This window comes from Chelonoidis abingdonii, unplaced genomic scaffold (genome assembly GCF_003597395.2).
Source record: "Chelonoidis abingdonii isolate Lonesome George unplaced genomic scaffold, CheloAbing_2.0 scaffold0014, whole genome shotgun sequence".
Classification (NCBI taxonomy): domain Eukaryota; kingdom Metazoa; phylum Chordata; order Testudines; family Testudinidae; genus Chelonoidis; species Chelonoidis abingdonii.
In genome coordinates, this window is record NW_027424275.1 from 10,335 (window position 1) to 27,492 (window position 17,158).

Below are 17,158 nucleotides of genomic sequence, written 5' to 3' on the forward strand. Positions count from 1 at the left end.
GCAGCGAACGGGCAGGACCTGGCCCTGCTCCGCCGCAGCCAGAGCTGCCCTCCCGCGCCCCCACCAGCAGCCAGGCGCTAGTCACGTGGCTTCTTTCCCTCCGCCAGCAGCTCTCACCGCCCCGCCCACGCCTAAGCCGCCTGCGCAGACTCCTCCCCTCGCGTGACCCTGCGGGGCTGCCGTTGAGAGGCCGTTTGCGACGCCTGTCCGCGTCCGCTCCCCACGAGAGCAGTGGAGTCCGCCAACGGGCGGGGGAGGATGGAGGAGGCGGCGGAGGCGCCGGGCGCTTGGCTCAGTGGGGACAGCGGTAACGTCTCGCAGAGCCCCAGCAGCGCGTCGGGCATCGGGGAGGAGGGCGGCGACCCCCCGGAGCTGCTGCTCAGCCGCGCCGCCGCCGCCTACTCCGCCTACCTGCTCCCGGCCGGGCTCGATTTCTGCGCGCAGGTGAGAGGGGGCGGGGCGGGTTGTCCCCTGCGCGCTCGGGACTGACACCCGCGTGCGGGCCGGGGGCCTAGGCCGGAAACCGGACTGGGCGCCCCGCCCCCACTCCGAGGCGGCCGTTCGCCCTCTGCTGCCCCCGGCCAGGCCCCCCCGACTCGCCCCTGTGCCGCGGGGTCTGACCGCCCGCTGGCCGAGCCGTCCCGCTGGTGCCTGCGCCAGCAGCAGAAGTTTAACGGGGGGTGGGGGATGTCTCAGGTTTTGAAAACTCAAATCCTGAGTTTTTCTGTTTGACACACACACACACTCACACACTCTCTCTCTCTCTGTTTATTTTGCGGGGAAAACCTGGATTTCGGCTGAAGCTGGGCCCGTCCAGGGCGGGTTTCAACTGGAAAATAAGGCTTTTTGGGGGGGGGGGGGGTGTTGATGGAAACCACAATTTAGGTAGAAACTCTAAAGCCAGCAGTTACTTACTGATGGGCCCGTTGTGCTGGGCGCTGCACGCCCATGTAAAATACCGCAGAACCGCTAATTTGAGAGCTATTTGGGAGACTGAGTTCATAAAATCAAGAAATTCAGAAAATTGGACTTTTCAGAATCACCGGAGGTTGGGTGCAGGGGTTGCCAGTGCAGGGTGTTGCTTTCACTGCCCCTCAAAGCACAGCGGGGGAGGGACTGTCAGTGCCTTGAAGGCATCAGAATGTCAAGGGATGTTAACTTGTTTTTCATCAGCTCACTTTCATTATGTGATTATTTGTGTTCTTTCATAGACTGGTTTGTATAACTGGTCATTTGTAACATTAGTGTTTGTGCATTTGAAGTTCTGCTGTTTATAGAAAGTACGTGTAAAGATGGGGCCTCTGTCTCACAGAGAGTTTAAACTCACAGTCTACCTTAGGAACCAACAAGCACTGGCCTTGAAGGTACAGCAGCACATTTCATCTGTCATTGTCAAGAGACCTTTACATTGCTAGTGATACAACCAGTTTTTCAGATCTCTGTAATACTCCTGAGGGAATTCTGGGCCAAAACATTCTGAGCACCGTATTTTAATATTCTGCAAATGTTATTTGTCAATAAATAAATGTGAAGGCTCCAGAATGGCAGTGGGGAGCACAGGCCACTGGTTGCACAGAGGTGGGAAATTACCCTGTAGCCCCCGTCCTCCCTCCAGCCCCCAGATATGGACTCCGTGGTAAGGCTGCACCCTGTCCTGACACAGTGCAAGGGCTGGGCCTGTCCCAGAAATACCCTGGGACCCTGCCCCTCCGCACCAGGTGTGGGCAGACAGGTTCAACCCATCTTGATGCAGGTGTGGAAGGACTTATTGTGAGGGAATCCAAGTCGGGGGGGGGGAGGGTTCTTATTGGGGCATTCTGGATGTGGGTGGCTCGGGGGTGGGGGGTCTAAGTACAAGGAAGGGGTCTGGGTGCATGGGGGGCTTTTTGGGGAGTTCCAGGTGTAGGGACAATGGGACTCTGCAGGGGCATCCAGGTGAAGATGGTTGGGGCTCAGTGGGGAGGAGTCTGAGTGTGGGGAGGAAGGGGTTAATGGTATGAGAGTGGGGCTTGATGGAATATAGGTCCAGATGCAGCTGGTTGGGGTTCAGTGGTGTGGGAGTCCAGATGTGAGAGGCTTGGTGGGGTGGGGGATGCAGGGGTCTTGGTGGGGGGTTCTGGGTGAAACTCAGTGGAGTGTCTGAGTATGGGGAGGACCCCGATGCAAGGGGATTGGGAAGACAGGCAAGCAGGAGGGGGGATGCAGACATTCCTGGAGCTGGGGAGTTTTTTCTTGGAGGTGGGTCTGACCCAGACCCAGCCGTTCTTTGCAAGGGAAGAGCAGGACCTGTCCTGCCCAACCCAGTGCAGGGTAGGAATCACAAGCATCCCCTCCCCCCATGGTGATTTACACTCCACCAGCTGCTCCAGGCACCCAAAATGACACACCCACACTGCTGGGGAAGAGCACGTGGCCACTCTTGCGCTTCCCTTTGCTTTCCTGTCAGAATTTCTACAGGAAAACCAAGAAATCTGGGAGGGACGTGAATTCTGCATACATGTAGTGGTGCAGAGTTTTCCCCAGGAGTACTGTAACCAAGAGATTAGAGAAGAAAATGTTATTTCTCTGTTGTCACTCTGTTATTCGATACACTTAGTCTCACCAATTTTACTGTTTCTCCCAAATTGTTAGTCCGTTTTCTCTGTGTTGGGCTTTCACATAGTAGCAGGGGAAGGAAGAACATTTAAAATACCAGCAAAAATGTGGGGTTTTTTTATTATTATTTTGGGACATTACTCTTTACTCAGTTTTTAAAACTGACTAGATTTCAAGGTGATTTTATCAGTAAGCTATTCATCCTATAAGAAGTAACTATAATTATACTGACATATACTATATACATGAATAGATCTAACATACACAACTTGTGACTAATCATTCGTGTATAGAGGTAGTTGCTAAGAAATGGCAAAATAGTGGAGTTTTACTGCAATGTATTTTTCGTTGTTGTGATCTGCTATAGCAGGGTTCTCAAACTTCATTGCACTGTAACCCCCTTCTGACAACAAAAATTACTACATAACCCCAGGAGAGGGGACCAAAGCCCGAGCCTCACTGCCCCAGGCAGGAGGCCTGTAACCTGAGCCCCACTGCCCAAGGCTGAAGCTTTGGGCCCCAGCAAGTCTAAGCCACTTTGGGGTCCCGACTCAGAGTTTGAGAACTGCTGTGCTATAGTGTATTTTTCATTACCTGAATGTATTTTTTACAGATAGAAAGTTTAGACAAGAGTCTAGAAGATTTGCTGACCAGGGTTGATGAATTTGTAGGGATGTTAGACATGGTATGTATTGATCTCTATAACTTCCATATGGGTACTGCCAATTGGGGAGGGAGGGCACGCTGAAAAAGTTGGGTGGTTTGAGGTGGCGTTTTTTTTTTTCCTTCATGGGAATAACCAGCATATGATTAACATTAAAGGTCACTTTTTTTTTAAGCAGAAGTCTAGGTGTGCAAACAGTTACTATGCTTGCTTACCCAAAAATTATCCAGTTTGCCTACAGTGATGAGATGTTTGCACACATGTAACTGCTAATGTATATTTGAGCATGTATCTCAAGTCTCCTTTATGAAAATGTATTAGCCAATACAATGATAAATATTTGAAGGGACACTTCTAAGTCATATTTGGCCCATAAGTTTTTCAAACCCTAAAACTAATAGACGTGTTTTTTTGAATTCCAGTGGGTAGATCGGGTTGGGCAAACTTTTTGGCCCGAGGGCCACATCTGGATGGGGAAATTGCAGGCAAGACCATGAATGTAGGGCTGGGACAGGGGGTTGGGGCATGGGATGGGGTGTGGTGTGCAGGAAAGGGCTCAGGGCAAGGGGTTGGGGCACAGGAGGGGTATGGGGGGTGTACAAGGGGGCTCAGGGCAGAGGGTTGGGGTGCAGGCTCCCTGCCTGCTCTGGCCCTGCTCCACTCCCAGAAGCAGCCGGCACCACGTCCCTGCGGCCCCTGGGGGAGGGGGGAAGAGGGCTCCACGCGCTGCCCTCACCTGTGGGTACCTCCCGTGAAGCTCCCATTGGATGTGGTTTCCTGTTCCCGGCCAATGGAAGCTCAGATGGCGGTGCCTGCAGGCGAGGGCAGCGCATGGAGCCCTCTGCCGTCCCACCCCCCTTTTCCTTCCCCAGGAACCACAGGGATGTGGTGCTGTCCACTTCCAGGAGTGGCGCAGGGCCCAAGGCAGTCCCATGGGCCAGATCCAGCCCACGGGCCCGTAGTTTGCCCACCCCTGGGGTAGACATTTATATAAACCAACATGCCCTGTGCAGTCTTTGCAACCTAAATGTTACAGTATTAGGCTAGTGCATGAAAACCAAAACATGAAATTCACTGCTATTTGGCCGTTGACAAAAATGAGATGTTTTCATTGAGAAAGAAGCCAATAGGAAAGAGCATAAATATTGAAAAGTTAATTAGATTTTATTCTTAATTCTTTCAGTTCTAATAATATAAGATTGCCTTGAAAAATGTTGATGAAAATTAACCTGCTGAGGCACAAAAAGATAGTAATCCACCTTTAATATAATTGCAAAGAAAAATATTTTGTTTGCCTGTCCAGGAAAAAAAATGTTTTGGGGCAAGTAGAATTTTGGCAGGCTGATGATCTAAGACTGTTTTTGGTAATAAATAAAGGAAAGCTAGGTTATCACTTATTAACCTGGTGATGTGCCTTTAATTAACAGTACCATATTGTTTTATGTTCCTGTTTGACTTCAGTCACTCTTTAATCTCCAGACTTCATCTTGTTCATAATTTCAATCATCATAATAAATCATTAAGAGTCAGCATTACCGAGTCAGACCGTGGTCCATCTTGCCCAGTATCCTATTGCTGATGGTGTCCCATACCAGAACTTTGGGGAGAGTGTACAGAAGAGAACAATTATGGCGTGATTCCCTCCTGTCTTCCCCTCTTTGCTTCTGGAAGTCAGAAGTTTAGGGTTTCCCCCAAACCATCTTCACTAATAGCCATTATTGAATTTTTAGTGGTTTCTAAGAGATGCAGAGTTCATTTCGGACTATAAGATTGTATTGTGTGTTTACAGTATTGAAACAGACTTGCAGTACTTTTTTGCAACCTGATTGTTGTTCTTAATTTATTTATTTTATTAATAAAATAGCAAGATGCAAAATTTTAAATATGTAACAATAAAAAAAATTGCAGAATTGCTAACTGGATATTGTCAAGTATCCATATATAAATAATGAGGATTATACTTACGTGGAGTGATAGTGTATGCGAAAAACATATAAGAGATTGATTGTTTTTCAAATTCTGGGACATACCACCCATCCTTTCCCTGCTCCCCTCCCTCCCGCATTAGCAGGTGCGCATGAGGCCCTGGCCAGTTAAGAATTTTTTTCTTGCTTCTTCAGGGAAGCCAGTATGTGCTAGTCTGATTCCTTGGGGTGCCCAGCTCCACCCTGTGTGCCCTGGGGCATTGTGGGTATGAGGCTGATCCCAGAGTCCTTACCCCTAGAATCCCCGTTAGCATTAGCCAGTGCTGTGCCATAATCCTGCTGCCAGCCGATTCCCACAGAAACCACACAGCCTCGTAAGAACTCACTCCCTTTCCCCCTCTTTCTGTCTCTCTCAATCCTCCCTTCCCACCATGGCTCAACATTGTGGCAGTGCTGCACAGGTGTTCTGGCCTCACAGCAAAGGCCTCACACCCAGCACGTGGACGTACGTGAAAGGAGGGAGCGGAGCCACTATGCGCTCACACAAGTTGTCGCTCCAGGCAGCTGGGATTCACACACAATGTGTGAGCCTCCTTCCTGTATTCATTGTTTATGTGGGGATTCCACCCCCTAGCTCCAAACTCAGCACCAGCTTTCCCTGTGCTGCGGGGGTATGCATGGGACATGAATCTCTCGAGAGGGGGTGCAGCATAAAAAGTTTGGGAACCTCTGACATAAGACAACTTCAGAATTAAATTCCTCACTCATAAAACCAAATGCCAAAAAAAGAGAACCACGTGCAGTGAGTAATAGCAGCTTGTCTGCCATGGACAGAAAGAATATCTAAAGATATCTCTTAACCACCCTCAGTGTTGTACCACCGAAGAGAGACATCAGATTGCATAACACCTTCTTCTGATTAAAAGTGCCGTACAAGTAATGTAGCCTTATACGCCCAATGTGATGTAGCTATTTTCCACATTTTGGTATTGTTCTTGTAATATCACAGAGCAAAACCACACATATGCCAAATATGTTTCCTGTCTATATACTTCTCCAAGAAAAAGTTAACTGCAATAAGATGTTGCTCCAGTATACATATAAAAAAAATCTTGATGCAGCTTGGCATATTCAGTTGTTTGGGAAAGATGTTTGGTTGTTGAACTTAAGGGAAAGAGAAAGAAGCAAGTCAGAGAAGGGACAGAAAGAAGACAAAAAAACTTTTTAATAAAATAGGTTTTCCTTTACCTGAATGGCAGGAATCAGACTACAGTCATGGGCACCTTAGAAAAACTTTAAATGGGTGGAAATCTCTTGAAACTATGATAACAATTGCACTTGAAGCTCATGCTTCTGACATGCAGTGGTTCTTTGTGATCTTGAGTTGGTGTCTTTAACTTTTCAGTGTTTCTGTTTTCCCATCTGTCAAATGGGAATAATATTAACCTTTATAAAGTGTTTTGTGATCTTTGAACGAAAAGAGTTGAAAGTGCAAAAATTTATTATTTTATTATTGGTCATTACGTTTTGGCTTCTGTTTTAAATTAGTGGTAGTCCTCTGTGCCATTTGGAAATAATTAAGAAATGAGACCAGCATATGCTTGCATATGTTAACAGACACAGTACCAGCACTGGTTTGTTTACAGTCTTCAAGATCCAGTGGCTTTACCTAGATGTCACTAACTTTAGTATTAGAATATACCAAAGTTATTGTACAGATTTAGTCATTGTAGTGTTCACTCAACTTGATGTAATTTGTGTGGATTATTTTTAGATTCGAAGTGAGTCTTCTCAAGTAGTCAATGAAAGGGTACCTCAGATTCACTCAAAAGCTACAGAAATGAGACACATATATAGAAAGATTGACAAACTAGAGGTATGTATTTTGATGTCAGTTATTTACATTCCTTTTCTCAAGGGGACAGTACAACTGCGTATGTGTGTTTCCCTCGAGTTGCAGACCCCTTTCAGATGCTTCAAAAACCTTTCTATGCTGAATGTAGCAAACATTTTATTTTTGTCTTTCCAGTTTCTCAAGGTGTCTTTTTGTTTCAAAGTGTGAACTAGTGTTTTCACACGCAAGATGTGATCTAGTATGTGTAATGACGTGGGAACCCAATATTACATTATTAATTGGCTGCATGTGCCAGTCACAAATGTTTAACTGTTGCTGTTGGCTGGATGCCAGAACTCTACAGGAAGTGCGTACACAACTTCTTCTGACCAACAAAAATGGTACCAATTCTTATTTTCTTAGCAAACTAATGACAAATATGATGCCAATAGCAAGTGGAAATATAGAGGAGCTAAGGTGTTTCCACTTACCTTATGGAAGTTTTTTAACGTAGCTCTTCTGTACTTCCCCAAATACTTGTGTGCTTTTTATCTTATTTAGGATTTTTGGTTAGTTGGTTTGCTACTCTAGTGAATAACCAAATTGATATTTTGCCCCTAAGTTTGGCATCTTCACTAGCCTTATCACTGAGAATCATGTGGGCCAACTTTAGAACTACTGTTATCTCTGCTTTTTCCCAATTTGCCTTTTCCACACACATCACCCCATCTACAAAATGCCTTTCTCTTATATTACAAGGTTAGTATCAGCAGTCCTTGCAGAGCAGCCTCATGTAGAAAGACATTCTACATGATGCTTGGTGCAGGGTAGATAATGAAAACATCTGTAATGGAAGTTCTCATAACTTAAATTCAAAATTTGATTGAGTTTATGTGTATGTGTCTCAATGCATTCAACAAGTCAGTGTTAAAATAAATGGAACAAAAAACAGTCCACTGCTATAAATCAGTGCACCATCCATCTGTATGGTTCATCACATCAGTATTCCAGTACAGTGCATCTGAGAATTGTACATGTATTCTGTACAGTATTATAACTTATTTTACTTAATATTTTATCTCAGAATGAGAAATTTTGCAAACTAAACTATAAAAGGTAACTAACATCCAAATCTTAATACAGGTTTAATGTGGGGAACTAATAGATTTTTTTTTTTTTGTAATTTTCTGAAAGCACCAGGTTTCTTGAACAGTATCTTCATTTATGTTGGTGCTCAGAGCTTGGAACAAGACACTAGCTTTCCTGCTTTCTCAAATCAGTAGTACAACTTACACTTCTTGATAGTGTCTTTCATACAGAGTGTCTCCCAAAACAATTCAGAGTTAAACAGTAGAATGAGAGGAAAATTGAGATCCAGGATAACATTTGCAAAAGCACCAACATGACCTAGGCTCCTAAATTCTATTCTCAAAAGTGATTTAGGCACTTAGGTGCCTAAATCTCAGTGGACGTCAATAGTACAAAAGCACTTAAATTACTTAGATGCTTTTGAAAATGTTACTCCACCTAGGCAATGAAGAAAAATATAAACAGCTAAGATCTGAAATGATTTTGAAATAGAGATCCAGGAAGAGTTTCAGATACTAGGAGCTGTGAATTAGAAAGCTCTTATACCTCATTGTGGAGGGACAGGCGTTCATTGAGAGATCAGTGCAGAGAAAGGGGAAAGAGGAGGGTAGGATTGTGAAGAAAACTGAAAGTCAGTGAATTTGTTTTAAAACCCAAAAAGACGATTCTGAACTGAAATGAATAGGGAGTTAGTGGGGTACATACACATTTGTTTCAAAATATCTTTGACTTTAATCAATGTTACTATACTGATATAAAATCCAAGATGGCAATAGCATGAAGGAACAGAATGCTGCAGCCTCTGTGCATTTCACATGGTGCCCTGGAAGTGCACACAATTATTAATTTCCTAGTGTGTATTCAACACTTAGGCAACAAGTGAATCTCTTGGCCTCTATGTCCTTGTCTGTGAAATTGACAGCAAAGACTTTGCCCTGTCCCCTGCTTTTAAGCCTGAAAACCTTGCTTTGTAGAACAAGCCTCAGCCCCTGACAAATGAATGCCACAGCATGATGACTGAAAGGCAGAATAGACTAGAGTACTATTAACAGAATTAAAGTGATGGGATATGTGGTGGAAAGGTAACCAGACATGCAGTTTTAATCAGGGTGGATAAAAATTAGGTTTTTTTAAATGGACTTTATTTTGTTTTATTTTGTTCATTATGTTACAATAAGTGTATCATTTTAAAAATAAACCTGTTTAAAATGAAATCTGAATTTATTAAAATATGTGAAGGCTTAAACTTATAATCTTTTAAAATGGTTAAATAAAAAATAAATATGCTGAGTCCATGAGCCTCTATCAAAAACTTTGAATTAAAGGCTGCTATAAAGAAAGAATCGCAGGGGGGAAATCTAATGTTTGAGGTCAAGCTTTATAAACATGGCACAGTAGGTGAGCCTGAGTAACTTAAGAGACTGTCTCAGGGCTTGGCTACACTCTCAGCTCTGCAGCTGCGCTGCTTTAGGGCTAAGTGAAAACACTACCTTCACCAACAGGAGAGCTTCTCCCGTCAGCACAGCTACAGCACCTCCCAGGAGAAGCCCTCCCGTTGACATAGCGCTGCCTATTCCGGGGGTTACATCGCTATCACTACGTCACTCAGGAGTGTGATACCTGAGCAACATAGTTATACCAACATAAGTTTGTAGTGTAGACCAAGTCGGATTTTACAAGAGACTTAGGTCATGTCTACACTATCACTTATGTCAGCAAAACGTATCTCACTCAGGGAAAAAAACCACACCTCTGACCGACATAAGTTTTGCCAGCATAAGTGGTAGTGTGTACAGCACTATGTCAGTGGGAGAGCTTTTCCCGCCAACACAGCTATTGCTGCTCGTTGAGGTGGTTTCATTGTGTCAACGGGAGAGCAGATGTGTCGCTGTAAGCATGCTAGTGTAGACATGGCCTTAAATGAGACTAGGAACTTAAACTCCAGTCTCTCTTACTGAGTTCTATTTGAACGTTTTTCCAGACTGATCTGAAATAATCAGTTTAATTCACTGACTGCAGTTAATCCCTGTATTTAATAAATCATTTAGTTGTAAATGTGCAACATGTTTTGATACATAAACTTCTCTTATCAAAACATTAAAATTGTTTTGTTTAATAAAAAAGTATTTTATATGCTGTTTTGTGTGTTTAGTTTTAATTAACTACTGAACATATTGAAAATGTTTTGCCTTTGGGTTTTTTCTCATTTTTTAAACATCAAATGGGCTGGGGACATTCAGCGTTTGGTTTCTGACAGTTATCATTCTTGTCTACATCTGAGAGAGCCACAGACATTCATGGATATGGAAGGAATTTCCGAGCAAGTGCTCTGCAAAACAGTTGAAGACCTTGTTACAAATTAAAGTACAATAACATTTTGTTTGTTGCTGCTCCCCAAGACAAAATCCCACCTTATGTAAACAAGTATTATAAAAACTTTCAGTTAAATAAAGCTGTACACGTGTTGTCTCACTGCATTGAATTGACCTGCCGAATGTTAATATTCTTCTATATTCTCTTTTAAAAAATGGTCTGTCTTACTCTACTCAACTTCCAAATTACCAGTTTCCAGTCATATGGAAGGTTGCACAAATGGGTTATTTTGTGGCACAGATTCAACCATGGAGATGGCACAAAAATACTATTTTTTGGGGTCTTTGAGGATTGTTACCTGACAATTATATTTTAGTTTCTACATAATCTGAACCTCATCAGACCTCTTGTTGGGAAGTGAATAAATATAACTTTGTTTTGTTTTCAACTAGGCCTTCGTAAAAATGGTTGGAAATAATGTGACTGGACTGGAGGAGCAGGTCACAAAAGCAGAAACAGACCTTGGAACTTTTCCAAACACCTTTAAAAAATTCTTACACACTATCAGTGTACCATCCTTTCTTAACGTAAGTATGTTTCTGTCAAGGTGATTGTATCTTAAAATGTGCTCATGAGAATGGTAGGCTTTGAATGAGGCTATGGTGAAGTTCTGGAACAGCCTTCCAAGGAGAATAGAGGGGGCAAAAAAAACTAACTCATTTCAAGACTGAACTTGATAAGTTATGGAAAGAGTGCCTACAATGTCACATGGCCAGTCCTTGATTGCTATTGGCAAATATCTCCTAACACCAGAGATGGGACACTAGATGGGGAGGGCTCTGAGTTGCTGCAGAGAATCCTTTCCCAGGTGTCGGCTGGTAGGTCTCACCCAGATGCTCAGGTCTAACTGACCACTATATTTGGGGTCGGGAAAGAATTTTCCCCGAGGTCAGACCGGCAGAGGCCCTGAAGGTTTTTCAGCTTTCCTGTGCTGTGTGGGATATGGTCACTTGCAGGTTTGCACTAGAGTAATCAGTGGATTTTATGTATCTTGAAGTCTTAAATCAAGACTTGAGAACTTCAGTAACTCAGCCAGAGGTTATTACAGGAGTTGGGTGAGTGAGGTTCTGTGGCCTGCGAATGTGCAGCAAGTCAGACTAGATGATCATGATGGTCCCTTCTGGCCTTAAAGTCTACAAATCTATGAATTTATCTCCGAGCTTAAATCTGAAGTTTTTGCACATGGCACAAGCTGGGTATGGTCCACAAGGATAATCTTACAACAGAGGAACCAAGAGAATAAATTCTTGTAGGGGCCTGAGTTCATGCTCCAAAGAGAACTTGTGTGAGGCATGAAAAGTGCTACAAAACAAGCACTAAAAAAGCAACCGTTACATAAAAGGTCATTGAATTTTGACCTGAAGGCACATAGGAGGAACCTGAACAAACTAAAAATGTGAAAGGAATGTTTTCAAAGTGCTACTTCATGTGAGAACATCAGAAGTGTTAAAAAGAGAAAAAGGTCACTGAGCCCTATGTTGTTTTAAAGATAAATAAGGGTGCTGTGGTCACATGACTTACAGTAAATTGATCACAAGGCACCTTGTTAGATGGCTTTCATACAGGAGAATAAAATTACTTTTCCTTTGTGGTGATGGGCCAATTTCATGTTCAAAAATGAGAAGCAGGCTACATAATCTGGTGGAAAGATTAATTTTAGCTTTTTAAGTTCATGACAGTCACTTGAGTTGTGCTGTCAAACCGGAGCATCAGAGTGGTAAAGGAGAAAGCATTGCTAGAGAGCTAGCATTGTCTCTTAGACAGGGCTGAGGATAGAGGTCAGAAAACCTGTTCCCAACTCTGACACTAGCTCTGCAGCTGCGGGCAAGTTATTTATCCTAGTGCCTCATTTTCCTTGTTTGTAAGAAGGGAGTGATAAAATACTTTGCAGTTTTAAGAGGAAAAATATTTCATTCAATCTAGGGCTTGTTTCTAAGCCAGTTAACAATTTTTCTTTTTGTATTGCAGTAGCATCTATAACCCCCACTCACAGACCAGGACCCCACTGTATTCTTGTTCCCATAAAAGTAGCCTTTAACCCTTCTGTGTGTGCTGCTACAGAAGTCATTAAATGCAAAAGCTTAATTATACAATGTTAAGGTTACAAATTTTTATTCATAACCATGACAGTGCTGTTCCACTTTGTAAAAATGGCACCGGAGTACTTGATTGTCTCTGTGGCGATCAGTGTTTCACAGTTCATTGGTTAAAAAGTGGTTATTTTTGAACTGCCAGCATTGTACCCACACACTGGGATTTGAAAGTCCAATTGTGTTCTAGCTTGAACATTATGCACTAGATGAACATTTATTACACTAGTAATAAATTCAGTAGTGGAAACTTAATAATTCTGTTGATGAACAAGCTAAACTAGAATCCAAGTCTCTCTACCATAGCTGTGCAGGTCATGTATGACTAAAGTGAGTATAAAGCAGTATGAATATTTTCACTAACAATGAACAGAGACCAAATCTTTTAAGTACCGAGATGTCATTTCTACCAATCCCTTTTCTCAACGCAGTTTCATGCGTAGGGTTCTCCACGTGCATAAAGTTAAGCAAGTACTTAAGTGTTTGCAGGATTGGGGCCATAAACAATAATTCACATATTATAGCAAGCATTTGGGAGTGAATAGTATAGTTAGTTGAAAAAAGCTAGGACAAAGGTCCTGAGATAACTAACAACTTTCTGGTAACCTTTCCTTTTTGGCCGAACTTCTTTGGCTGCAATTTTTTTCTCTTGCCAAAAAGTTGTTGTTCGTTTGTTTTTTACCTATTGACCAGTCCTTGATGTGAAATAAGTTTTGGCTGTTCTTAAATGATGTATTCACAGTCTCATTTTAAGACTGTCCCAGAAGTTCTGCTCTTATTGGGACACTGGTGATGCCAAGGAGTAAGAATATACAGTTCTCCCACCTCCAAATGTCACTGAGGGGGCAGACTTTTTTACACTGCTAAAATTTGAAATGCCCACTGAGCAGACTCAAAAATAATTATCCTTATTCACTTAGCAGGACACTCAGTGTAAAAGAAGAGTAAAAAGTAGTTTCAGATACTGTGCCTTCTCATGAGTTCTGCCAACTTTTGTGGTCTTAATCATGTTTTTTAAATATTTTCTCCCCCATGTTGCTGTATGGAAAAAACTGATGCAAGCAGGGGAAACTGCACAAAGTAGAAAGATATTCTTCTCTAGAATTTTTCAGTTATAATCATCTTATATGTTACTTTTAACTAATTTTTACTAGATAAACACAATTTCAGACAGAAGTGATATTTTTCTAACTTTAGCTAAGACTTTCTGTTGAAGGAGCAAGCCAGATACCAAGCTGCCATTTTTCACTTTATATGTTGTGAGTTGCTGATAAGCAACTTTCAGTTTACAGTTTTGTTCAAGTTTCTTATAACCCAAGTGTGAGAGAGGATTTTCCTCAGACTTTCCAAATAAACTGAGGCCAGTTTATTGAGAAAGTGATGAGTATGTGAAAGCAAAGGGTAAAATAATTTAAATCTTAATGATTACAACAGGTATAATAATGTAAATTGTCAGACTGCCTGTGGTAAATGGCACTTATAGATCAGTATTGTTGCTAAATGTTCTGTAGCATTGCAGTAACAATAGTATGGATAAGCTTAAGGAAATAGTGAATTTTCCCTGGTTTAGTTGTTGGATTTATTTCAGTTATTTAAGATGAAGTTATGTAGGTTGCTACATTTAAGCTACGAAAACATGCAGAAATAAAATGTTTTTTCTATGTTTTAAGAACATTTGGAAGTTTGTCTGAGGATACAAAAGAGCATCATGAGTCTTGCTTTTGCCTTCATCTTTGATGAAAACAAATTCTTAAACCTCATAATTTCACATAACTGTGAATTTAAATAGATAAAATATTTTTAAAATTCTTAAAAGTAAACGTTTTTTATCAAACTTATACAAAATAAAAACAATAAAAATCATATTCTGCAAAGCCTACATATGAACTGGCTCAGTGCTTAGTGGAACTCTAGCTATCATATCATGATTTCTGCCCTAAAGGAAGTAAAATAAGTCAGTGAACAGTAGTGTCTCCTCATCATCCTTCACATATGGAGCATTCAGTACATCACTTTGTTACAGTTCATATTTTTCAAAAATATTTACGTTACCTTTAAGTTGCATTGTTGCTCTAGTCTGCTAGTCAGGTTATTTCTTCTTTTCTTTAATTATGTGCTTTCATATTATACTTTAAAATAAATTTCATGTACTAGATCAAAAAGTTAAATACTCAGTGAAAGAGGCAATATGTTTCTGGAATATAAAATAACCAAGTTTCCCATTTCATTTGATTATAATGACTTCATTAACGTAAGCAACCTTTTAATTTAGCCAGTTAGATTGGCAAGCGTGTGTTTCTATTTCCAGACACTGAGAATAGAAACAATGTAAAGTGGAAGCAATTTTTATATGAACTATGCATTTTATATGAAGGAATTCTTGTCAGTTATGAAGAGACAGAAGGCTTGAGGTTAATGTTTTATGCAAATATAGCTCATTACATAACTGGTAAAGCAAGGCAAAAATCAAATCAAATGTTTCTTAATCACAGAAATCATCTTCCTCACGGCAACATCAGACCCTGTATGAGCCTCCAGCCCTTTTCAAGACTGAAGACTACTTTCCATGTCTCAGTGAGCCACCTTATTCATGATTTTGCTTTTGGGTTGACATGAATCCAGAAGAGAAAATGGCAAGTGAACAAAAGCAGCGCTCAGAGTTGCTGCATTTCTATGCATATCAATGGCAGATTGCCATCCTGACTCTGTGCCACCATCTGTCTTCAGATAGTATTATGAGCAGTCTTCAACTATTTGTATATAACATATGATTACAGAAGTCTTCCTAAAACAAAGCTATAAACCTTCAGGTTAAGAGGGAGAGAAATTGGTAAGGGCACTCTTGTAATTGATTTTTCATTTTTAAATACTCCCTAGTAGGAAAATGGATAAATAGGAAATGTCCTTTTTTTCCCCATATTGTAATACTTTAATTCTGTGCTGCTACCAATATTAACATCTATACCACAATGTTTCTATTTTTTTAAGTAGCCCTGTGGTAACTGAGATGAGAGAAGGACAAAGCTCTCTATGTTAATGTCCCCAAGGAATGGCTCGGGTCCTGCTCTTCAACATCTGAGAGCATGTATTAAAAATACATAGCAGTAAGATCTCCACAGTTCTATGAACTGCTAACTCTACCAGACTCTGTAGCGTGAGAACAGGAATGTGATGACTGCTGTAGAATTTCAAGAGTAAAAGTCTATAATCTTGGAAGTTCTGTCTGATACATGTATACAACCTTGACTTTTGTAAATAATGCCAAAATTCTATCTGTATGATTACCAAAGCTCTTGTAATTAAAATGATGTAATTAAAGTTGAAATAGTTTATTTGTATGGATTTTTCTAAGTGATTGTGACTTGTGATCAAATGAGGCTTAAAAATTGCCTATGTTGTGTATATTTCTATGAATTTTCCACCTATTAAGGCTTTGAGCTTTAATCATGTCAGATCTCTGAAGTTAAGCTGGTGAGACCTCATTAGTATGTGGATTGGAGAAATCTAAAAAAACTTCAGTGCTGCATGTGATATAGTAGGTGATATGCCTCTCTCTGAGCTGATAATGCCCCACTGTCTTATTGGAGGTCCTGTCTTTCAGATGAGACAAAGCAGATGTCCTAACCCACCCATACGGCTGAGTTAAAGTGCAGTTCTGGTATGGACGGTGAATTGTATACATAGGATGTGTGTTCCTGTATTTGTACCTCATCGACTTTCAGATCAAATTTTCAAATAGGATTTTTTTTTCCCTAGTAGTTATCCTTGAAACGCACCCCAGGAACTGAAAAGTCAAGGTGTGTTCCTTCTTCCTTATGCATAATCTCCAGTAAGAATATTTAGATCAAGAGTCATCCATAGATGCGTTTTCACAACTCCAGTGAGGCTAATGGAGCCTTCCCATTTAGTCTGGTGTGAAGGGAAAGTATAGCTGTACCTCTAGCCCTTCCCAAAAGGGAAAGGAGGGACAACCGTGGGTAATTCTTGGTGCTAGCCTCACCATTGGGGAATGCAAGGACAACTGCTCAGCAGAATCATGGATGCACCACCTCTGTCCCTTATCTCACAGGGCCAGGGCCAGGGCACAGTCTACCGCTACATATAGGAAAACTCAGCCTTCTTTGCTGTGTTGGTTTAAGTAAATTAAATATGGTTTGGCATCCCCCCTTCCTGCATATTGAATCTGGTCATGTTTTTGTGTTCCTTTTCTACAGATATCTCCCGTTTACACTGTTTTGTCTTTCAATACTGAATGCCTCTTACAAGTCTAGCCATTGCATGCTTTGATTTCAACCAGGTCATCAGCTTCCCTAACCCATGATTCTCCAATGCCCCAGCATCCCTTGAAGTCCTCAACTCTGATAAGGCTAGGAGGTGGTTGTTGGAAGAGCAGGTGCGCCTGAGGTAGCTGGGTGATTGCTATCCTTGGTTTATGCAGCTAGGAGTAGGTGAGGGGCACCTCTGCCTGCTACACACACACCACTGTCGTTTCTTTGTTTGGCTCTCCTTCCCTGGGATGTGGGAAAATGGGGACAGCCAGCAAGAGGGTATTTCTCTGCTCACCTGCACTTGATATATTTTCCTGCTC

The 17,158-nt window shown here is 41.7% G+C and overlaps 1 protein-coding gene across 3 annotated transcripts; it reads left to right on the forward strand.

The window, feature by feature from the left end:
* The first annotated feature begins 227 nt into the window (after positions 1 to 227).
* On the forward strand, positions 228 to 15,908 carry BLOC1S4 (biogenesis of lysosomal organelles complex 1 subunit 4). 3 transcript variants are annotated; one of them, XM_032801248.1, is made up of 5 exons: positions 228 to 444; positions 3,209 to 3,280; positions 6,959 to 7,060; positions 10,873 to 11,007; positions 15,063 to 15,908. In XM_032801248.1, exons 1-5 carry the CDS (start codon positions 259 to 261, stop codon positions 15,162 to 15,164), a joined length of 597 nt encoding a protein of 198 aa, XP_032657139.1. In that variant the 5' UTR covers positions 228 to 258; the 3' UTR covers positions 15,165 to 15,908. The 3 variants fall into 3 exon arrangements, with proteins under 3 accessions (XP_032657139.1, XP_032657141.1, XP_032657140.1); XM_032801250.2 differs by lacking the exon at positions 6,959 to 7,060; XM_032801249.2 differs by lacking the exon at positions 3,209 to 3,280 and having other exon boundaries at positions 229 to 444.
* The last annotated feature ends 1,250 nt before the right edge of the window (positions 15,909 to 17,158 follow it).